Raw genomic sequence first — 24118 nt, 5'->3', positions numbered from 1 at the left:
ATTTTAATATCACCAGGCTCCGTTCTTTAAAAGTAGGTATTAACAAGAAAAAAGTAAATCGAAAGAAACAACAATGCAGTGTTTATTTTATACAGTTGAACTGGGCACATAGTAAAGTAAGCTATAAAAATTCCAAATAGTTATCTCTAAAGGAAATCCTTGGTTTACATGGTTTTACATATTAATTACTCTGGAAAGTTTCTGAACTCTGTTTAGTAGCAGATCTCCTTTCTTGATAGTTTCTTGGTACTGCCAGTTCTTGCTATCAGGTCTATAAATAAATTCAAGAAAAAGATGGCATTATTTACCAGTCACATTACTGCATAACCGTAGTCGGCCTGCTTTTAAAAGGATGCCCCTTATTCTGATACACAGTGATACACAAACTTAACAGTACCTGTTGGTTTCCACTATTTCATTTACTTTATCTATTTTGCAGTGTAGTCTCCCTGCAGCAATAAATCTGGAGAGTTCCCTATAAACAAGAGGGGGGGGGGAAGGCATTAGTGTTAGCCTCATACAGAATTGTTAAAAAACATAAACTGCCCTAAATACATGTTTCCACTCTCTCTCAAGGGGACATTTAGTTTGCTTCCAGGCTGAGCTATTGAATACGCAGTAGCCGAGAAGATCTTGGCATACTGCAGGCTCCTCTGCGAAGATGAATACGAAATTTCCTATTTAGTGAATGAAATTATTCGTAAGCACATCTTTAAAGTTCCAAAGAAAAGCCTGGAGGGAGAGAAACAAATGGGGCAGGGGCATGTGATACAACAAGAGCAGATCATGCTCTGGATTTTCAAAATCCCTTCTGAGCATGGAGGTGAAAAAAAAAAGCTGGCAAATTATTTTTAAGACCTAAGAAGATGCCAGGCTAAATTAGGATCAGGAATGAACAGATGACAGTAGTCTGTTGTGAAAAAGGTCTTTCGGAATACCTATACAGTCATGACCCCAAACCTCAAACTGAAGCTATCTAGAACATGGTCAGACGGGACTAGCATTAGCAATGAAGCACGGTCAGAGATCGTCTACCAACACAGAGGGAAAAATAAATGCTTACAGATGTACAAAAGCTGAAGCCTTTGCAATGCTACCCAAGAGAATAAATGGAAAGATGACTTCTTTAAAATAATCTACTTGTAATAGAATAGCTCAATTTAAATACAAATTCTATGACAGATTACTTTCCCAGATGCTAAAACATCCTGATCCTAACATATGAACAACAAAAAAGAGACTGAATCTTAACAAATCTCTGACAAAAGTGCTGAGAATGGTATTAAGGCAACTAACTGTGACAAATCCCAGAAACTATATTTAAAGACCCCCTGATAAACCTGGTTATGTAAAGAGAATTTCTACATTGGATACCAAGTCACAAACTAAATGACAACACGGACAGAAGATAAATTACAAAAAAAAAAAAAACAAACCAAAAAAACAACCCACAGATCAAATGGCTCATTAAAATGTGGGCAAAGTTATATACACAAGGGAGATCCATTTTACTCATTAAAAATGCAAATCAAAGCTCTAATGCCATCATACTGGGGAGAAGAAAGTATAATGCAATGCTGAGGGAGGTCTCCCACTTACAGAAGAGTGAGTGATACAATATGCAAAGGAACTAAACGTTATTATTGAATCTTGGTAGAAAGAATTAGCATTTTTAATAAGGAAATGTATAATTTTGGAAAATCTGGTTATGAGCTTCAAAGAGCTTGAAAGCTGAAAAAGCTATGCTATTGGGAGATAGGTACAGACAGACACACAGGTGGCACATTTACTCTCCCTCAAAAATCTATCTGATCCAACCACTGGTCTTTTTCAACTGTTTTGGGTTTTCTAAACTCACTTGTGTTCGTTTTGCAAAGACTGAAATAGTTCCATTTCCAGAGGCAGCTGCTAACCCATTTACAACTACTACTACTCCGGCGCTGAGGTTCACACAGAAAATTACACCGAATGTAACCACCGGCAGCCTTAAGGGTTGCACCCAAATCTATCCGGGAACCTCTGAAAGCAGCTCTGACTTACACATGAGCTCTACAAACTCCTCAACCCCAGAGCCTGACCGTGGATACCCAAGGTGCATGTCACTCCCAGCACCCCCAGATTTCAGAGCCTCACTTACCTGTGCCTGGACTGGTGGGGCAGACTCCTCAGTCTGGCATTCAGAACCCTGCTTGTCTGTTTCTGAACATAACGCCACACCACACCCTCCTACGTTTTTTGTGCTACTGCTTCCACCGAGAAAGCCCCCTATTCCTTACCTTCTTAGGGAAATCTTAAAAATGCAATGACCTCAAGTCTAAAGGCGCACAAGGAGCCATCTGTGTCCGTTTCTCAGGCACTTGAATCACACATACTGACTCCCAGGTATGCTCACTCTGAACTCTACACCCCAAGAATAATCTGGGCGCAGCTTCCCTGCTGTTTACAACAACAAAACTTAACTGGTAAGTCCCCAAGTTTGCATGCAGGTCCCATTTCCCTGCTTTAGATCCAACCCACCTGTCCTCTCCTCTGTGCCAACTGAACACATCCCACGTTTGCTCGTCCTGCCAGCAGGGAGTATTTCCCCAAGCCTGCAGCATGGTGCCACGCACACAGAAGGTACGCAGTAAGGATGAACAGAGTACTTACTGAACAAATAACCTAAAAACCAGATTTGCATCCCAGGTTTCAAGCAGAAGACCTACCAACACACAATGGTGTAATGCAGATCGCGGGTCACCTTAAACCTGTCAACAGAGTAGTGTTTACTCAAGTAATGGCCCCTTCCCATTCTCCAAGATATCTAAGGAAGTGGAAGAGTGATGGAGAATTATGTTCAAAATTACTAATTCAGACCCTTCTTAAAGGGAGGAATAAAAAGGATCCAGGAAGGGGTGCCTGGTTGGCTCAGTCTCTCAAACCTCCAACCTCGGCTCTGGTCGTCATCTCGTGGCTCGCGGGTTCAAGCCCCGCCTCCAGCTCTGTGCTGACACCTCAGAGCCTGAAGCCTGCTTCAGATTCTGTGTCTCCCTCTCTCTGCCCCTCCCCTGCTTGTACTCTGTCTCTCCCTCCCTCTCTCTCTCAAAAATAAACATTAAAAAAAAAAAGAAGGATCTAGGAAAAACCCAGATGTGAATTGGGTGTCAGAAATTTATTTCTAGGTAACAACTAGAGCTCTGTGTGTACATACAACTTTTGCCTTTAGAGCCGGCCTGCAAGCATGAAGGAAAAAAGTCACATACCATCTGAAATACACCATCCAGAACTCAGGTCACCGTAATAAGTTGAACACTGCAGTATGTCTAATGGCACGTTCCTGCTGCTTTTCTGCACCTTATCGACAATGTCATTTTGAGCCTCAAATAGCCCCCAGGGAGCGAAGGCTGGATCACCTCCGTGGCACAGTTAAGAAACTGAGGAAGGGGCAGAATCAGACCAAGGCCACATAGCTATTCAGTGAGAAAGCTAGAAGCAGCCAGGCCAGCCCTGGTTTTGCATGCACTACTCACCACAGTAAGCCACCCCTTCAGTGAGTCCTGAACAATCACATTCTTAATAGACACCACCCATTCCAGGAACCAACTCTGCTGGGCAGTAGTTACCAGATTGGAATTTCACAAACTAGTTCAATTCAGAACTAAAACCAACCTAGGCATACCAGCCTTCTATTTTGGTAACAATTTTTAAAATGCAAACAAAACAATCACTGCCTTTTTTCTTTCAAAGGAAGAGTATAAGGGGATTTCTGATAGTGACAGCTCAATAGAGGAGCTCAGGACATACTGAAGATCTGTGTCTCTCACCCAGATGTAAACATTACCTCCAAACAAGCCTATAAGCAAATATGCATGCTGAAGCAAGTAGGGATGGAATGTACGGGTGGCTGAAATTTACTTTGAAATGTTTGAAACCTAGGATATACAGAGTAAACCAGATACAACAAAATGGTAACGATACAATCAACACTGTAACCCCTTAGCACTTCCTACAGATGTGAAATTTTTCATAATAAACCAGAAAAATCAAACCCCTAAAATGAGAATGTTCTTTTTTAAATGAAATATAGCATGATTTAACTTTACCATCTTGTTCATTGTGGGCCACTGAAAACTATCACCAACATTTATAAGACCTGTATTTGGGAAGCACTGATCCAGACACTCTAAGGACAGCACATATTCTGAATGTGTACTCCTCCCACACCCTTGTCCAGGCCACCACCTATTTCCTCCATGAGCTACTGTACTGAACGGCCAGCTCAACTAGCCTCCCTGTCCCCTTGCAGTCTAAGACACAGCATGAAAACGTATCACTCTCATGCGTAACATCCTCCAGGGGCTTTCCACAGGGCCTAGATTAAAACCGAAGCTCCATACCATGGCCTACCAGGCCCTGCACAAACACGTATCTGCCTGACTCTCCCACAGCTCCCCTACCCTACCCCCCCCCCCCGCCAACACTACCAATACACTGCAGCCAAACACATCTTTCTGTTCCATTATCTCCACAGATTCATTTCTATCTCAATTTACCTTATGTATTGATTTGCCTACCAGCTAACTCTCCCCATATAAAGAGTATTAAAGTCCATAACGACAAGGACCTGGAACAGTGCCAACCATACCATAAAGGCTTAGCAAGTATCTGATGAATCACTGATTCAAAGGCTAAAAGTCCCATTTTTAACAACTAATGTGACCGGAATAGCAGCAGTACCCAAAAAACCTGAGGCATTAGCAGAGAAAGTAGGATCTTAATGTGAGGTCTAAGAAAGGCATCAGAGTCATTACTATAGCAGCAACGTAGTCCACAGAGAAGGAACACAATACTGTTGTAGTAATAACTGGTCCTAACAACCTTTCGCAAAATCACTTAACCTCTCCACAACTTGATATCCCCATCTGTTACTAAAAGGGGCATATCATGAAGGCAGAAATAACAGATGACTGTTTTGATAATATTTAGAGAAAAACTCACTTTTTTTTTTTTTTTACAATTGAGGGAAGCAATGACCATTGAGAAAATGTACAAGTTGACACATAACTTCAAGGGATCTATATTAACGTAATTGTTAAACTTACTGATCAATGAATTCCACACCAACACCAAAGGCTTCTGCCATATAGCCAAGAGTTAATGACCTATAGGATTCCAGCAGCTGGCTGTATGCATGAATTCTCATTTCTCTTACATAGTATCGATAATGAGGAGCAAAAAGCCAGTCCTTTTTCATTTCCTGTTCCACAACAGCTGCAACAAATAAGATGACAAATTGTAAGAGAGAAATCAGAGACCAAGTTTATAACATAAGAATTAATAGCTTTGATTCTAAGGAGCTCTTAGAAGTCACTAAAAGTGGTTAAAATATATATATGGGATATTAACGAGCAATCCACACAAATTATTTTACTACATAGTTACTGCATCACTGCTCTGAAGAGTAAGGACACGGCAGTAAACCAAAAAGCCAAGACCCTGCTACCACAGAAACTAAGTTTTCAAAGAAGAGAGAGAAATGAATATACAAGACATTCTTAGAGAGTAATAAATTCTGTGTAGAAAACAGAAGAGCGACGTAACAGTGACTAGGAGGCCTTCCTGTGGTTTGGGGTGGACAGGGAACCCCTCTGAGGAAGTGGCCAAACAGCAGGAGGCACAGAGCAATGCAAATAATGCAGAAGTCCCAAGGCAGGAAGAGCCCAGTTCGGCCCAGAATAGAAAGGAGGACAGATTCAAAACACAGCAACACAGAGACAGATATGGGGAGAAGGAAGGTAAGCAAGACCAAAACAATTAAAAAAATGTACTTATGTTTCTGGCTTTAACAAGATGCAAATCCCTGGAGAAGGAGAACTGTTTTTTGTTTTGTTTCTTGGTTTGGGAGGTTTTTTGGAGGCAGGGAAAGGGAGATTCACAGTGTTCATGTGGATTCCCCTCTTAGACATCCAAGTGAAGATATCAAGGAGACATTCAGGCATGGGTCTGGCGCTCACTGGAAAGTCTGAGGCTGGAGACATGAATTTGGAAATCACTGCCATCCAGATGTACTTGACAGAATGAAGACGGGGACAAGAGCAATGACCAAGTCTGAGGCAGTCACTAAGAGGTCTGACAAAGATAAGGTGGTAGGTCTGGGGAAAACAAATGTGTGTTATCGTTCAAGAGAACAAAGATGCGGGCATGATGCAAAGGCTGGTCAACATCAAAGGAGAGAAGGATGAGTGAAGCAATGCGTGGTTTAGCAACATGGAAATCAATGGCCCTATGACAAGATAATGCTTATTCACATGAATAAAATAAACGCATAAATATCAAGTCATTATGTTGTATAGCTTAAACTTACACAACATGTCCTATATCTCCATAACACTGGAAAATACAGCAAGAAAACCCAGGGAAGAGACAGGGAAGCTAACTGTTCGTCAGGATGGGTCATATCCATAAGCCGAACATAAAACATCTTCTGTCATTTATGTGCCATTTAAAAGAAGACTGAAGAGTTAAATATAAACTATCCCTGGAAACAAGAAATGAATAAAATATCAACATAATTATTTTCCTCCTCTCAGACTGGTTAGCAGTACGGGGGCAAGGGGCCAGGCTCTCTTAAAATGATTTAAGTTGAGAGTAGAAATGGTTTATACATAAAATAAATCCATGGGGACACAGAATATAGTCAATAATGTATTAACTTTGTATGGTGACAGATGGTAACAAGATTTATATGGTAATCATTTCACAATGTATATAAACATCAAATCACCGTGTTGTCCACCTGAAATTGACATTGCATTTCAGTTATACTTCAATAAAAAAGTGTAAATGTAAATTGGCAGGGTATTTCTGGAGGGCAACAGTGATCAAGATGTATTGTGTTTATACTTTGTAAAATTCACTTTCTTGGGTTTCTTCCTAAGGAAATAAGTGGAAATAGAAAAAATGAATTATAAGAGAACGTTCAAAACAAAGTTGTTCACAATAGGAGAAAACTGTAAACAGCGTAATTTTTCATCAGTAGAGGATGGATTATGGCACATCCAACACGCTGAAACAGAAGGTCTTTTAAGAGGGTAACCAGAACGTCCAAGGAGCTCCACGTGTTTGATTTGCCACCACATATGCAGTGTCTGATACGTGACAGCTGCTTACAAATACTGACTCAATGACCAACTATTTTTATAGAGACATGAAAAGATATTCACGTTATACTGAGAAGAGAAAAAAAAGCGACTTAGAAAACAGCATGTAAAACACACCCACGTATGTTTAACGATGGTGTTACATGCTTGTATCTCTGGACACAAATGTCCCTGAAGGACACATTTGAAACTTGAGAGCAGCAAACACCTCTAGAGAAAGGACCCTGGCAAGCATCAGTTAGGGAGACCCATTTTCTTCTTTAAATAACATTGTTTGAAATTTCTCCACGCGTACGTACAACCTTGGGTTTTTTGTTATGTTGTTTTCCATTTCTTCAAGTATGTTTGAATGAATAAAAGATTTGGAAAGATCTATAAAATGGTTCTCTCTGGAAGAATTTGATGAGTGAACACAGGTATGGATGTGGGAATAGGATTTTCTCTATTTTTACTTTAAAAAAACAATCATATTACCTAGAAAAAGATGCAGTTTCCTTTTTCAAATGAAATATTTTAAAGCACACACACTATGACCATCTGGAGAAGCAAAAAAGGCTCATAAAACCCAATAAACCCTACATGTCTCACTATACTAGAGAAGAAATGGTACAAATAATGACTCTGTCATCAAAGAAAATTTAACCATTCTTCTGCATCTAAAGTATCTGGGCAACATATTAATCTGGTAGAGATAAAAACTGTTATCCACAATGTTTAAATAAAAGACTGATTAGGGATGGGGAGCGTAGTTGGAGGTTAATACTTTAACCAGTTTCCAAAGCCATCAATTTCCTATACAACGACAGTATTTTTCCTCACTTTTCTCTTAAGTCATTGGTTTAATTAACACAACAGACATTTGTACAGAGCACTTACTAATATACAGGCAATGTACTGGTAGTCAAGTTCATTACAAAGATTAAAAAAAAACCAAACTCCCAACAATTCTAGTTGGAAGAGACAAACTAAGAAAGAACCACAAAGTAATGTGCTCTTGTAAAAATGGGGCATATGACCAATAAGCACACAAGAGGTTCAACATCAGACAGATCAGAGAAATGTCAAAACCACCAGATAGCACTTCACACCCGCTAAGATGTCTATAATCACAAAGACACAGTAACAAATACTGGACGTGAGGAAACAAACTCGCACACGCTGCTGGTGGAGACTTGAAATGATACAGCTGCTTTGGAAAACAGCTTAGCAGTTCCTGAAATATTAATCAAAGAATTACCACATGATCCAGGAGTTTCACTACTAAGTACATATACACACGAGAGAAATGAAAACAAAGGTCTGCACGAAACACACACAAATGCCCATCACAGCCAAAAAGGAGAGACAACCCAATGTCCATCAACTGATGAAGGGGTTTTAAAAGTATAGTATATCCATACAATGGAGTATCATTCAGCCATAAAACTAAATGCAGCACTGGTAGATGTCACAACAAGATGACCGATGAAATGGGCAACAGAAACCAGGCACAAAGTGCCACATATATGTGATGCCATTTATAGGAAATGTCAGAGTAAGAATATGCAAATCCATGGAGATAGAAAGATTAGTGGTAGCTGGGGGAGGAATGGGAAGTGACAGCTCAATGCTTCCAGATTTCCTTTCAGGGTGAAGACATTTAGGAATTCATGACGACTGCACAACTTTGTCAATAAGGCCACCAAATTTTACACTTGAAACGGGTGAACTTTATGGTATGTAATTTATTTCTCAGTAAAAAAAGAGGAAGGGGCGTGAAAGAAGAGCTCCTCAGGAATGCAGGGGAGGGATTCATTCTGAAGAGGGGAAAGGCCCCACATGTGAGCGCAGTAATGACCAGGAGACCCACAAGCATAAAAAAGGAAGAACGATAATTCTGCAATACAATCCTGTGTGCAAACACACCTGAGTATGCATGAGAAGATGAAGCCAAGCAGGAAACGCATCATGGTAACGGCCCTGTTCCCACGTCACATAAGGTAAGTAACATCAATTCTCAAAAAGCAGCCTAACTTTTAATGCATAGAGAAAGCACTCCACAAACATCAGGCCAAAACCCACTTCAAAAATCGAACAAGCATTAGAGTCCCATCCCCACCCTTAACAATTCTCGTGAAGGCTATCTATTGAAGCAAATACTTTCTGGAATTTGCTGCATAAGCAAGAAAATATATCAATGCCAAGTTCTTCAAGTTTCAGGAAGATCATTTAGGAAGGACCTTTGGGTTGACTTGATGCAAGGCAATTTTTTTTTATCATCTTAGTATTTGTGCTCAACAACAGAAAACCAAATGACCACAAAGGAATGGGGACGACAGGAAAATCAAGCAGATTTGGGTAGGATCATTTAACTACTTTTGGAGGGATACCACAAGTACTTCCACGAAATTATTTTCTCAACTCACAGCCCTTGAAAATGATTTGCAAATCAGCCAAAGATTAACATACTGCATAAAGAATGACTCACTGCTGAATTCAAGGCTCAATTAACATTAACCCAACAGGAAATGAAGGATTCCCTCACATCTTTCCCCATAAAACTCAATACTTGTAACTGACTATGTGCTCACTTCTGACTTCTACCCCCTTAAGACTCTAAATCAGGGAGTCTACCAAAGTTCTTCATCAGAGGGCCAGACGCTAAACATTTTGAAGCCACTGAAAGGCACAAAGCCCTCTGTCACATACTCTTCTCAGTTCTTTAAAAAAAAAAAAAAACATTTTGTTATTTTTTTAGTTCTTTAAAAAAAATTTTAAACGGGTGTCTGGGTGGCTCAGTTGATTAAGCACGTGATTCGACTCTGGCTCGGGTCATAATCTCACAGAGATGGAGACCCACATCAGGCTCTGTGCTGGACTGATACCGAGGCTGCTTGGTATTCTCTCTCCCCCTCCCGCTTGCACATGCGCGCTCTCTCAAGATAAATGAACTTAAAAAAAACTTTTTTCAAACAAACCCTTAACGGTGTGAACATCAATCTTGCCTACTGGGCTATACAAAAACAAGTCACAGTCCGCTAACCCCACTCCCTAAACAAAAGGGGCAAAACATTAGCCACACCGATCGAAGGCCAGCAGCTACCTGCGCAGTGTTTTCCACATATATAAAAACTCACCTTAGTTATCTGCACACCGAATCAAGATTAAGACGAAGACAGACAACCGACATGAGCAACTGAACTCTATCCTTACCTAACGACTGGAAGAAAACCGAGTAACGACACTCATAGAGGGAAAACAGATACTGCCGAACTGCTGGAAGGCTGTGCAACACCTCCAGGATCTCTGCTCCTTTAATCACCTACAGATTAAAAAGAAACAAACACAAATGTGTGCTTTCGTGAGTACTTAAGTTAGAGAAGCAGGGAGTAGTTTTTAAATAGGAGTATTAAAGATGTAGTCGTTACCTTTTCCCGGAGATCAGGTCTTTCTAAGGCAATCATGCTGACATAGACAGTGTAAGTCACAAAGGTTTTATAATCCATAAGTTCATAGGATGTAAATGTTGAAACTGTGTCAAGGAAGAGTTCAGCTGCCTGTTTGAAATCACGAATAGCCACACAGTAAAGACCTTGATATACTTTTAGGCGGTTTCTCCTGTCCCAATCTCCTCCTTCCTCTATTAAGCTATAAATAAAAAATAGTAAGGTCACAATCTGGAAATAGACAAGGCCACTTTTTATCAATTTTGTGTTATTTTCAAAGAGAAAACAACAACTTGAATCAAAAGAAAATATTTAAAGAAAATATTTTACTAAATAAGTACTTGAATTATTTGACCAATTTATTAGTTGTAAATAAAAGAGGCAAATTTCTTACATCGGTTTCTTATTTATAGCATAATTGAGAGAGAATATATCCCCAGCATTAAAGAGTACCTTTTGGCCTTCTCTGTGTTTCGTGTGATGAGATCATTATCCATATAAAATAAGCCAATCCTAAGAAGATAAAACACAATATCCAGTCGGTGACCCAAGGCCACGGTTTTGTCATATGTCTTGCGAAAGGCTGTCAGAGCACCCTCCTGTCAAGAAAAGCAAGGCAACAGGTGAGAAAAGTTGAAAGTTTCAAAAACTATCAGCTGTCTGGAATTTTCTTAACAATGGGTAGAAGGAACAGGTAGGAGCAGGGATAAAACAACTTAGGCATAAACTGATAATTGTCGAAAGTGGGTGATAACTACATGAAGGTTCATTGTACTTTTCTATCCACTTGTATAAAAAATACATCAAATATGCCTAAACATATACTCAACATTCTAAAAAACAATGTAAGAAAAATAGTCACAATTTAGTCACAATTATTTCAGTATTCTTTGCTCCACATTTTCAGTACTTTTCCCCTTAATTATACTATACTACTTTATTGTAAATGACCACACTACTTAAAAGGTTAATAGAAACTTTCCCTAAATCATTGACTATGAAAATACAAAGGAATGTTTATACAATTTTGTGTTAAAGCACTGTGGGATGAGATTTTTTTTTTAAGTTTATGTACTTTGAGAGAAAGAGAGCATGAGCTGGGGAAGGATGGGGGAGTGGAGGAAGAAGGGGAGAGAGGGGGGGAGAGAGAGACAGAATGAATGAATGAATGAATGAATATCCCAAGCAGGCTCCATTGCCAGCTGGAAACCCAACGCAAGGCTCAAATTCACTCACCGTGCGATCATGACCTGAACTGAAATCTAGGGCCAGAGACTTAACTGACTGATCCATGCAGGTGCCCCTAAGATGTTTCTACTGCTTTAAAAATACCAACATAAATACAATCATCTGTCTATACTTGGTACTTCTTTTTTTTTTTAGTGTTTATTTTTGAGAGAGAGAGAGCATGAGCATGTGCACAAGACGGGGAGGGATCCCAATCAGGCTCTGCGCTGACAGCAGAGTCCGATGTGGGGCTCAAACTCATGAACCCTGAGATCATGACCTCAACCGAAGACAGGGGCTTAACCCACTGAGCCACCCAGACACCCCTATACTTGTACTTCTTAGTATGTGTCTGGCCTTGTTTTATGTAATTATAAATTACACCTCTTAAATTAATAATAGGGGCTAGCAAGGCAATAATGGGCACAGCCAGCACTCAGATCTTGGTTTCTAAGTACAACTCCCTTCCCACCCTGAGAAACAGATGATTCCAGGTTTGGAGAGTAAAAATAAAAGGTGAGCCTGTAACATCCTCTCATGTGAGAAAATAAGGATGACCAATGAGATGTCAAACAAAAAAAACCTTCTTGAAGGAGTTTCCACTAACCCATCTGTAACAAAATGAGCACCATGAAGAATAAGGACTGTAGTCAATGGTAACACAGTGAATAATAAAAATCCATTAAGTAAGAGTAAATAACATATTAAAAATGAGAGTAGGGGCGCCTAGGTGGCTCAGTGAAGTGACCGACTCATGATTTCGGCTCAGGTCATGACCTCAAGGTTCCTGAGTTCAAGGCCCGAGTCAGGCTCTATGCTGGCAGTGCAGAGCCTGCTTAGGATTCTCTCTCTCTCCCTCTCTCTTTGCCCCTCCCCTGCTCACACTCCCCCCCACCCCCTCAAAATAAGCAAAAACACATTTTTAAAAAATCAGAGTAAACAGGAGGGAAAAAATGAAAAGTTACTTAATAAGCATGGAAAATGATAGGAGCACATCACCAAGGGATAACCCCTGATGTTGACTCAACCGTGTCCTTGTTGAAACTCCTCAAATCTAGAATCAACAGCTTTAAGTTGCTCACTCACAGGTAATAACGTACCCTCTTTAAAACCAAAGCACATCACACAACTGGGAAAACCACACAAACTGTCAGCTATTTTTAAACTCTTCTGATTTTTCCAAATTTTTAGTGACCACATATCACATTTACAAGAAGAAAAAACTTGTTTTAAGCCTAAAATAACAATAACCCTGGTCATTAACATTTAAGCACTCTTTGCCGGGTACGAAGCTAAGCTCTCTGCCCCCATCTTTAACCCTCACTAAGTACAAACTGTCGTTATCCCTATTTTACAGATGAGGAAATGGAGGGTCCAGTAAATCATAATTACTGAAACCAGAACTCTAACCCGGCCCATCTGATCCAAGAATCCACACTATGACACTTTTTTATACTGATGCCACGACATCTGTCATCTAAATACTTCAGGAGGCACAACTTAAAATTAATGACATTCAAAGCCCATCCTCTTACCCACTATTCACACAGCTGCTAAATTAAAAATTCAAAAGGTCTAACACCTGTAGGTATTTCCTCTCATGCACTGACGGGAAAGAAATCAGGTTGCCTGATATGTGGAAAAACCGGCCATATATATGAAGACAAAAATCCTTCCCTGTCCCAGCAATGTCATTTCCCAGAATCCTCTCGAGAGAACATGAGCATATATACACAAGGAAGCCCAATGAAGCAACCAGCACAAACAGCTGAAAAGAACATACACGTCCACTATTGGCTGAAGGGCCAAGGAAACAGCCCTACAGTGGACTACCAGCTAGGAATTACCCAGAATGAGCGAGAGTTATGTACGTTAACGTGGGAAGATCACGACGTAATGCTGAATGAAAAAGTAAACAAGACAACATGGGTGCCCTAACGTCCCACTTATTTAAAACAATTTTTTAAAGTAGTTTCTCCGGGGGCTCAAACTCACGACCCTGAGACCAAGGGTCACATGCTCCACGGAGCCAGCCAGAAGCCCCCCAAAATTTTTTTTTTTTTTTTTGAAACACTATCCTACCCAGTTTCTACAGGTACATTTACATGACTGTAATAAAAGAAGTAAAAAGGTTACCTTTCAGGAGGCAGGGAACAAAGAAAAATCAAATAGAACTTCAGCATTAAGGGTAACGTTCAGTTTCTTACAAGGCGACTCTTACTTACATAAAGAGTAATTTTTTAACTCCTCCAAAAGAGCCGATGCTTTCCAAGCAAGATGAGAAAGAAAGGTGCACTACTGGGAATGATCCCATGGTTGTCGAGGCGGTACACAACAACGTCTGCACCTGCACTTCCGTGTTTAATGGCACTCCTGACAGACTGCAGCAACAAAACTTTCTCTTTACTCACTTTTGTGCTCATTCACGAGGTCAGGTAAGCACATTACCTTTGTATTTTAACAAGGATGTTAATCTTTTAAGTGAGACGTTATTACCCTAGAAAAGTGCTTATCTGCGGCTATACAAGGTTGGGGGGGGGGTGGGCGGGGGGACCACCTCGGCTCACCTTGTCACCTATCCGGCACAGGTACTCGGCCTTCGCCATCATGGCATCCCGGATTTCGCTCTCTCCCAGATTCTTCTCTGCATCTTCCAGCTCCTCGTCCAAACGTTTCAACTCTTCCTCATTCGCCTTCTTCATCTTACTGAGCAGGTCTGTATCCATCTGCCAGTCGAGGGATTTGCACAGGGCTTCGTAATAAGGAGCCATGTCTGCGAGCCAAAGAGAGGGCCGTGACTTACGAGCGGGCGCCCCTGGTACCCTCAGGTCCGTGCCCACCCCCCTCTTCGTCTCGCACGAGCCGCTGTCCTCCCCGTCACCGGGAAGGGACGGGACAGAGCCCGGCGAAGGGCCTGGCGAAACGTAAACGCCTGCTGCTGGGAGGTTGGCATCGAAGCCAGTCCTGGCTGGGGACAGGGCAATCCTGTTTGCCTCCGGCCGGCTTCTGTTCCAAAAAAGCCTTCAAGCAGCGGAAAGAGGCCAGTTTGTGCACACGCGCCGCCAGGCCTGTCAAGGATACAGAGCCCAGGGCCAGTGCCTGCGACGCACGACTCCGCGACCCCAGACTTCCCCTCCGTGCGGACAGCTGGCCCCTCTTACAGGACCGCCCCCGCCCAGGCCTAGCCGCTGAGGACGGCAGGTCCCGAGCCCTTCTTCTGTGCCGGGCACGCAGCTCGGCACCTCGGCACTCCCGCCCAAGCCGCCTTCAGAGGGGAAGGGCCGCCACACACGCAGACCCCTCTGACGGCACGGCGGCAGGGCCCCGTAGGGCACCCCTATGGGAGGGAAGGTCCTGAGAGCCCGAGAAGGCGAGCCTGGTCTCCGGGGGCCCGTCACGGGGCGCCCCGAGCCCCTGCGGGGAAAATGCCCGCGGGCTCCGGGACGCGGGGCCAGCCCGGGCCTAGGCCGCTGACTCGGCGCTCGCGCGGGCCTCACTATTATCCCGGACGGCCGCCATCAGCTCGTCGCGCACGGCCGCGTCTCCGCGGTGCTCGGGCAGGCTGAGCAGGAAACGCAGCTGCGCGATGCGCAGGTCGGGGTTCTTGGGCAGACCCTCCTCCTCGAGGTTCTCCAGCGGCATCTCGGCGGCGGCGGTAGCGGCTGAGGGCGGACGGCAACTCGGCGCTGATCCGCGGCGGCTGCGGCAGCGGAAGCGGGAGGAGTCGGCGAGCGCGCCCGGCAGCCTCCGGCCCGGCTTCCGGTCCCGGGTCAGCCTCCGCCAGCGGCGTCCTCTGCTGGACGCGCTGCGGAACACCTCGCCCGGCATGAGCGCCGGCGCCCCCGTGTGGTCCCAAACGGCTTTCCCTCGCTCTAGGCCCCCTAGAGTCCCTGTATGCTAGAGGCCCGACTCCCAAGTTCGATTTTCCAAAAGTCTCCCTCCCTCGCTTTTTAGCTAGTGTACTTTTCATTCCGTTCCTAAGTGACAGGAGCTGGCAAAGTTTTTGAAAATATCACCACCACCACCACCATCATCATCGTCAATAACAGCAACAATAAAAACAGACACCAAAATTTGTGGCATCCGTACTCTGCCCGAGCAAGGCTGTGTATCAGCTATTCAGCAATGCCAGGGGAAAAACCTCTGTCCACAGCTGCAAAACCCACGTTCTTTCCTCTAGTCTAAGGAAATGGCACCCCGAATTCCAGCCTTAATACAACGACATTAACATTTTGTTTTTGCATCATTTAAACCATTGCACGCCTGCATTTTCAGCCTTTTTGTTCATGTTGCTATAGGGTCTTCAGACTCGGTACTAGTTACATGAAATTCCATCTGGTGAATTTGCCATAATTTACTTTTACTCTTCCCTCCATGAGAGGTAACTTTAGGTCGGCCATGGTTATTGTTTTCCTACTATAAAAACTGAGATGAGGCGCCTGGGTGGCTCCGTGGGTTAAGCTTTTGGTTCAGGTAATGATCTCACGGTCCATGAGTTCGAGCCCGACATCCGGCTCTGTGCTGACAGCTCAGAGCCAGGAGCCTGCTTTGGATTCTGTGTCTCCCTCTCTCTCTGCCCCTCCCCCACTCGTGTGTGTGTGTGTGTGTGTGTGTGTGTGTGTGTGTGTGCGCGCGCGCGCGTGCGAGCGCGCGTGCTCTCTCTCTCTCAAAAATAAATATTAAAAAAAATAATGAAAAAAACAACTGGGATGAACATCCTTGGGTGCGTACATCATTTGATATTTTGCGGTTATTTCCCTTAGCATGCATTCCCATGCAGGATTAACAAAGGGAAAGAACGTTCTATGACTTTTAAAAATGTAATGTCACATGGTTTTCCAGAGGAGTTGAGCCAGTTTATATAGGCAGTGAAAATTTGGGACAGCAGTAGGCATCATACCACACATTTTTAAATTATTTACTTGTTTTGGTAAAAATAAGCATTTTGAGGACCCCTCAGATGATAGAGAAAATATAAAGAACACAGAAAAAAATTACTAGCACTCCATCATGTTAAACTTTCAGCGAAGAACTCTCTAAACCATCTTTCATTCATTCACTCATTCAACAAATATTATTGCATGGTTGCAAAGTACCAGGTGCTATGAACAGAGAGAGAGAGAGAGAGAGAGAGAGAGAGAGAGAGAGAGAAGGAGAAAGAGAGAGAGAGGGAGAGGGAATCCCAAGCAGGCTCCACACTCAGCCTGCTCCCAATTCAGGGGTTGAGCCCATGACAGTGGGATCATGACCTGAGCCAAAATCAAGAGTCAGATGATCAAGTGACTGAGCCATCCAGGTACCCATTAAAAATTTTTTTTTGTTTTAGATTTCATTGTTTTCATGTACCAACTTTTATTCCATCAATCCTTAATTGCTATCAATTTGGATAATTTTTATTTCCTCAGTCTTATAAATACCATACTACTGATCATGTATGTGTATAAATTTACATATTTATACAATTATTCCTTAATCCAAATCCCTAAAAGTGTAATTTCTGAATAAGAGAGTCTAAGCATTTTATATTTTGACATACTGTGTAAGAATTATATAAATTAGTTTTCAAAAAAATGACAGAGCAATTTACGGTCCCACCAGTATTAAACAGAGGACCCATCTCCCTCTTTATCAGTACACTTCTGTCAACCATTTTAAGCTTTGGCAACAATAGCAATGTTGCTTTTCCTTTACATTTATTTTATTATCATAAGGTTGAATTTCTTTCATGTTTCTACTACTATATGTATTTCCTCTTATGAAATGCCTCTTTTGCTTTGTCAATTCTTCTATGGAATTTTCTTATTAATTTGTAAGCACTCTTCATATCTTAAGGATCTTAACTGTCAAGTGTTGCAAATTTCCCTATTGTTTTACATTTTTCTGGAATCTTCTCAACATAAAAGTTTACCATGTTTATATAGTTAAATTTATCAATCTTTTCCTTTATGGTCTCTGTTCTCACAGTCAGGTCTTAGTAAGATATTTCCAACATCATGGTTTGGAAAGTATTAACCCACGTTTCCTTAAATATATTTTTCTTTCTTTCTTTCTTTCTTTCTTTCTTTCTTTCTTTCTTTCTTTCTTTCAGTGCTTTAGTCTTTGATCCATCTGGAATATAAGTCTAAAAATACATAAAATATTTTCATAATTTACTAGGCAAAAAATATACATATATTATGATCGTATTTTTCTAATCCAGAACTCATTACTTGACATAAGACTTGACAGCAAAGAATATTTGCAGACAGCTCTATCTTAACAAAATAGGCCTGTTCTCAAATGTCTACCCTCCTGCTGATGGAACTCCTGGGAGTGGCTGCTGTGTCACATGACCCAGAACTGATTAGACCAAGTGAAGCCAAAGGAAACCAATTCATTGTCTGGTTGGCAGTTCATGACTAATCTGGCTTATCTCAACTAGATGAGCTGGTTGGGTGAATTCTGTTCTCTTCAGGAGAATTTGAACTAGGAAATTCCCTGGTGGTGTACAGAAAGAAGCAGTCCAGAAAAGCCAATATCTGAGTAAGAATTCTAGAAAGAATAGAGAAACCTGAGAAGACAGACATCCTAGAACTGAAGGAGACGGCATTTCAAGTTTCAAAGAATCCATTGCACAGCCAGCAGTGTGGATTTTTTTTTTAGGATACTTCACTGTGCAAACTTAAAACACTGGGCTCAAGGAGAAAATTGTGAAGGTTTTCAAAGAGAAGAAATAAGGTCACCTGGACAGGAATAAGAATCAGAATGATAGGTAGCTCCTGAAATGCAACACTGGTGACCAGAAGTCAATGGGACAAGGCCCTCAAGATTGAAGTAAAATGGTTTCCAGCCTAGAACTCCAGACTCAACTCTTATTCTACGATGAATATAGGGATTTTAAGACTGGCAACATCTCAAAAACTTACCTCCCATGCACCCATTCCTAGGAAGGAAGTCACAGAGGATGAACTCCCCCCAGAAAATGGGAAATCCCACCCATGAGAAGAAGTATCTCTGGGAGGGTATCAAGGTACATCTCAGGATGACAACCTTGCAGGTGACCTAGACAGCAGCTCATCAAAATTGGAGTAAGGGTAGGTTTTCCTTGACAAGTCTCTCTCTCTCTCTTTCTCTCTCATACACACACACACACACACACACACACACACACACACACGCAGGCACACACACACGCACACACACATACACACATGCTCAGTCCACCAGGAAATCTTACTCTAACTCCCAAATCTATCCAGACTCTGACCACTTTCTACCATCCCTACTGTTGTCACCTGGTCCTGCCCACCATGATCTCTTACCTGGATCACTGTGGTCTCCTACCTGGTCTCCCCGCTTCTCCCCTTGCGATCTTCTTGACAAAGCAACCAGCAAGGCATCATCCTTTCAAGATTTAAGTTCCCCATTTTACTTGTGAAATCAAGTCCCCACAGTGGCCCGCAGGCCCTGCAAGATGGCATTTGCCAAAGTCCCTGCTCTTCTTCTCCATGTTTCCCTTCACTCACTCTGCTGCAGGCCCTGCCTCCTAGCCCTTGCCTGCACATACCTGGCATCTACTCCTCGCAGGGCCTCTGCCCTGACTATTCCCTCTGCCTGGAATATGCTGCCCCAAGACACTCTCGTTCCACTCAAGGCTACTCAAATGTTACCTCTCAGGGGGGCCATACCTACCTGCCTCTTTATTTAATTTTTTAATTAATTATTTTTTAAATTTACATCCAAGTTAGTTAGCATATAGTGCAACAATGATTTCAGGGGTAGATTCCTTAATGCTCCTTAGCCATTTAGCCCATCCACCCTCCCACAACCCCTCCAGTAACCCTCTGTTTGTTCTCCATATTTAAGGATCCCTTATGTTTTGTCCCCCTTTTATATTATTTTTGCTTCCCTTCCCTTATGCTCATCTGTTTTGTATCTTAAACTCCTCATATGAGTGAAGTCATATGATATTTGTCTTTCTCTAATTTCACTGAGCATCATACCCTCTAGTTCCATCCACATGGTTGCAAATGGCAAGGTTTCGTTCTTTTCGATTGCCAAGTAACACTCCATTGTATATATATATACCACATCTTCTTTATCCATTCGTCTATTGGTGGACATTTGGGCTCTTTCCATACTTTGGCTTTTGTCGATAGTGCTGCTATAAACACGGGGGTGCATGTGTCCCTTCGAAACAGCACACCTGTATCCCTTGGATAAATAACCTAGTAGTGCGATTGCTGGGTCATAGGGTAGTTCTATTTTTAGCTTTTTGAGGAACCTTCTGACTGTTTTCCAGAGTGGCTGCACCCGTTTGCATTCCCACCAACAATGCAGAAGAGATCCTCTTTCTCCGCATCCTCGCCAACACCTGCTGTTGCCTGAGTTGTTAATGTTAGCCATTCTGACAGGTGTGAGGTGGTATCTCCTTGTGGTTTTGATTTGTATTTCCCTGATGATGAGTGATATTGAGCATTTTTTCATGTGTCGGTTGGCCCTCTGGAAGTCTTCTTTGGAGAAGAGTCTATTCATGTCTTTTGCCCATTTCTTCACTGCATTATTTGTTTTTTGGGTGTTAAGTTCGATACGTTCTTTATAGATTTGGGGTACTAACCCTTTATCTGATATGTCATTTGCAAATATCTTCTCCCATTTCATCGGTTGCCTTTTAGTTTTGCTGATTGTTTCCTTCACTGTGCAGAAGATTTTATTTTGATGAGGTCCCAGTAGTTCATTTTTGCTTTTGTTTCCCTGGCCTCTGGAGACGAGTAAGAAGTTGCTGTGGCCAAGGTCAAAGAGGTTTTTGCCTGCTTTCTCCTCTAGGATTTTGATGGCTTTCTGTCTGACATTTAGGTCTTTCATCCATTTTGAGCTTATTTTTGTGTATGGTGTTAGAAAGTGGTCCAGGGTCATTCTTTTGCATGTTGCTGTCCAGTTTCCCCAACACCATTTGCTGAAGAGACTGTCTTTATTCCAGTGGATATTCTTTCCTGCTTTGTCAAAGATTAGCTGGCCATACGTTTGTGGGCCCATTTCTCTGTTCTGTTCCATTGATCTGAGTGTCTGTTTTTGTGCCAATATCATACTGTCTTGATGATCATAGCTTTGTCATACAGCTCGAAGTCCGGGATTGTGATGCCTCCAGCTTTGGTTTTCTTTTTCAATGTTACTTTGGGTATTTGGGGTCTTTTCTGGTTCCATACAAATTTTAGGATTGTTTATTCTCGCTCTGCGAAGAATGCTGGCGTTATTTTGATAGGGACCCACCTGTCTCTTTAGAATTTCATTATGTCTCGCTGCCTGCCTTCCCAATCCTTTTTACCAAGCTCATTCTTTTTCCCATGAAATAGACTATCTTCTAAAATAATACTTTTTAGTATACTTATTCCTTATTCATGTCTCCCCCAACACCAGTATAAACTCCACAAGGGCAAGATTTCTGTCATGGGTACTGCTATGCCCAATGCCTACAACAGGGCCTGGTGCCTAGCAAGCACCCACAGATATTTCCTGAATGAAGGAGTGAATAAATGGGGGTGGAGCTCCAGAAAGGAGTTTCCAAGAAGAAGGAACAGATCAAATATATAATGAGGTTTTTAAAAAAATTTTTTTTAATGTTTATTTTTTTTGAGAGAGAGAGGCAGAGCACGAGTGGGGGAGGGCCAGAGAGAGAGAGGGAGACACAGAATCCGAAGCAGGCTCCAGGCTCTGAGCTGTCAGCACAGAACCCGATGGGGGACTCGACCTAATGAACTGTGAGATCATGACCTGAGCTGAAGTCGGACGCTTAACCGACTGAGCCACCCAGGCGCCCCCATGAGGAGCTTGAAAATAGTGAGAACACCTTTATACTCTTGCCTAAAATTTCAGGGGTGAGGCAGTCATAGGAGTTTGGAAAACCATGCCAAAACACATGCAGACACACACACACACACACACACACACACACACAAATTATTAATTCCAATTGTACCAAAGTTGTACAAGAAAAATGAAATGTAATTCTAAAATACTCCACCATGAGTGACATTTATATAGTTACAACAGGTAGGCACTGGGCAAGAATGGAAGGCAAACGATGGTAGGAACAGACTGGTGGGGGGGGGGTGGTTGGTGGGACTGATGAAGGTGAGGCCAGCCATTGAGAACGGGGCAGACCCCTGTTCTCTTCACCCACCCAGATCCCCTTGTGTTTTCGTCCTAACTTTTTTTTTCTCCCACCTGAGAAAGGACTTCAACGACTTCCATTCTGACCTCAGTCAGTACTTTCTAATTGATTAAGTTTGTCTTTTCAGCTTATCTCTTAACGCAGGCAAAAGACCCAGGAGGGCCAAGCATCCAGGGCTGGGGACAGATATGACCCCTCCGACACTAGGGACCACCCAGGCACCAGGAGGACCCTGCGTGATTGACCCCAGGACAGTGACCTGCCTGACCTTTCCTGCCCACCTGCACATACCTACCGGCCGTGGCCCCGCAGTCTCCTTATATAAACCGAAAATTATTTTCGGCTCTTTTGGAGACAGTCTTTGAGGCACGAGTCTACTGTCTTCCCGGTGTTGGCCTCACTGAAATAAATTCCTTTCTTGTTTCCCCACCACTTGTCACTCTACCTTTGGCTTTTGTCACTGGTGAGTGGCGGAAGCAGGTCTATTCGGGCCCCTGGGGCCACATGCTCCAGCACCCCTGTGCCTGGTAACAAGCCCAGGACTGAATCTACCCTCAGAGAGTCTGAGAACATGTATGTCTGGGTGGGGCTCTATCTTCCCTAGCGGGGACTTAAAAGTTACTATTTACAACTGGAGAAGAAGAGGATGTAGCAAAAGCAAATTGCTTAGAAATATGGGGGCCAACCCCCCAAAACACAAGGCGAGACGTGATGCTCTCCAGATGGTAGGATTCTATTAGGGAGAAGCTGTCATCCAACCCTGTGGTTTTGTTTTTTCAAGATCAATCTTTACAAGCCATACAGGACTTGAATAATTTGAAGAACGTATTTCAATATTTGAGACAAGAAGACGAGGCTCTGCTTTTTTGTTTTACTGCCCTCTTTTGAACTCAGAATTGTGAAGACTTTATATCCACAACTCTTATGTTTCTTCACAGTTATATTACGAGGGTGTTTTTGTAAATGTGTTATTGACTGTGGACACTTCTAGAAACCTGTGTTTCTGGTGGAGTCTCTCCATTGGAGGAAGGATTTCAACCCCGTGGTCAGAGAGGTGGATTCCAAGAGCAATGAGCACTTTTTTTTTTCTCGAAGTTTATTTATTTTGAGGGGGGAGGGGCCGAGAGAGAGAAAGAGAGAGGATCCCAAGCAGGTTCCAAGCTGTCAGCAAAGAGTCCCACTTGGGGCTCGAACTCACGAACCATGACATCATGACCCAAGCCGAAGTCTGATACTTAACTACCTGAGCCACCCAGGCACCCCTGCAATCAGCATTCCTGAATGAAAATAATGCACAGATTACAGCGAATGCAGACGACATTTTGGCATTTATACCTGGCACACTTTTAGTGCTCATTTATTGTACCTCTCACCTCCGTTTTCATACTTTCCTGTGAAGATATATCTCTTGGGTAATTTGTGTGAAAATATTCATTTCTGTAATTTGATGATTTCAGGTGAACCCCAGTTTTAAACAAAACCCAATGTAAATATTGCCTAATGTGATAAAACTTAGAGCAAAAACAAGAACTGTTTCCAAAGAGAGGAATGGATTAACTCAAGTTCATCAGCGAAGAATTAAGAAAAAAAGTCATCAGAGATTCAGATTTGTGATAAGAGCCGGATATATGATCAAAAATTCGTTACTGAGTTAAAGGGGAAAACCTGCGTATATCGTCATTAATACAGAGAAGGCAGTTTCAGTGAGATATGACTAATATATTTTGGGTTCCAATTCTTCCTACAACAGATTCTTTTTTTTTTTTTTTTAATGCTTATTTATGTTTGAGAGAGAGAAATAGAGCACGAGCAGAGAGAGAGGAGACATAGAATCCAAAGCAGGCTCCAGTCTCCAAGCTGTCAGCACAGAGCCTGAGGCGGGGCTCGAACTCCCGAACCACGGGATCATGCCCTGAGCCGAGGTCGGAAGCTTAACCGACTGAGCCACCCAGGCGCCCCCTTAGTACAGATTCTTAACCACACTGAAATGGCCAGAGAGTCGGAATTACAGGGGATTCTGTGACTCATGCCATGCCAGGTGCCAAGGCCCTCCGAACCACACGCATAGTCCTGCTCTCCACTCAGCGCACAGGAGACAAATTTCCAGTCAAATCTGTCTTTTTCCTTGCTTTTTAGCACCGTTACCACTGATTGCTAAGAAATCAATCGAACCCTGA

General features: G+C 42.5%; 1 protein-coding gene and 1 long non-coding RNA gene across 2 annotated transcripts; one reads left to right on the top strand and one right to left on the bottom strand.

Moving 5' to 3' along the window:
- Window positions 1-58: 58 nt before the first annotated feature.
- PSMD6 (proteasome 26S subunit, non-ATPase 6) lies at window positions 59-15522 on the bottom strand. Its single transcript, XM_040454543.1, has 8 exons — window positions 15289-15522; window positions 14359-14564; window positions 11018-11163; window positions 10547-10766; window positions 10332-10440; window positions 5082-5250; window positions 398-475; window positions 59-271 (listed from the first exon to the last, which is right to left on the bottom strand). Exons 1-8 carry the CDS (start codon window positions 15431-15433, stop codon window positions 175-177), a joined length of 1170 nt encoding a protein of 389 aa, XP_040310477.1. The 5' UTR covers window positions 15434-15522; the 3' UTR covers window positions 59-174.
- Window positions 5577-7514, top strand: LOC121016768 (uncharacterized). The gene is made up of 2 exons (XR_005784443.1): window positions 5577-5774; window positions 5942-7514. It is a non-coding gene; the product is annotated as an uncharacterized LOC121016768 (long non-coding RNA).
- Window positions 15523-24118: the final 8596 nt, after the last annotated feature.

This window comes from Herpailurus yagouaroundi, unplaced genomic scaffold (assembly GCF_014898765.1).
Source record: "Herpailurus yagouaroundi ecotype Mexico unplaced genomic scaffold, PumYag 213, whole genome shotgun sequence".
NCBI lineage: Eukaryota > Metazoa > Chordata > Mammalia > Carnivora > Felidae > Herpailurus > Herpailurus yagouaroundi.
This window is presented reverse-complemented; position numbering and strand designations above follow the sequence as displayed.

Bases quoted from the DNA above. Each gene is read 5' to 3' on its own strand.
- PSMD6 (XM_040454543.1), bottom strand. From the start codon at position 15,433: ATGCCGCTGGAGAACCTCGAGGAGGAGGGTCTGCCCAAGAACCCCGAC. The intron at 14,565-15,288 runs GTGAGGCCCGCG...TTTGGCTCGCAG, and splicing joins GGCGGCCGTCCGGGATAATA to ACATGGCTCCTTATTACGAA. The intron at 10,767-11,017 runs GTACTCTTTAAT...TTTTATTTATAG, and splicing joins AACACAGAGAAGGCCAAAAG to CTTAATAGAGGAAGGAGGAG.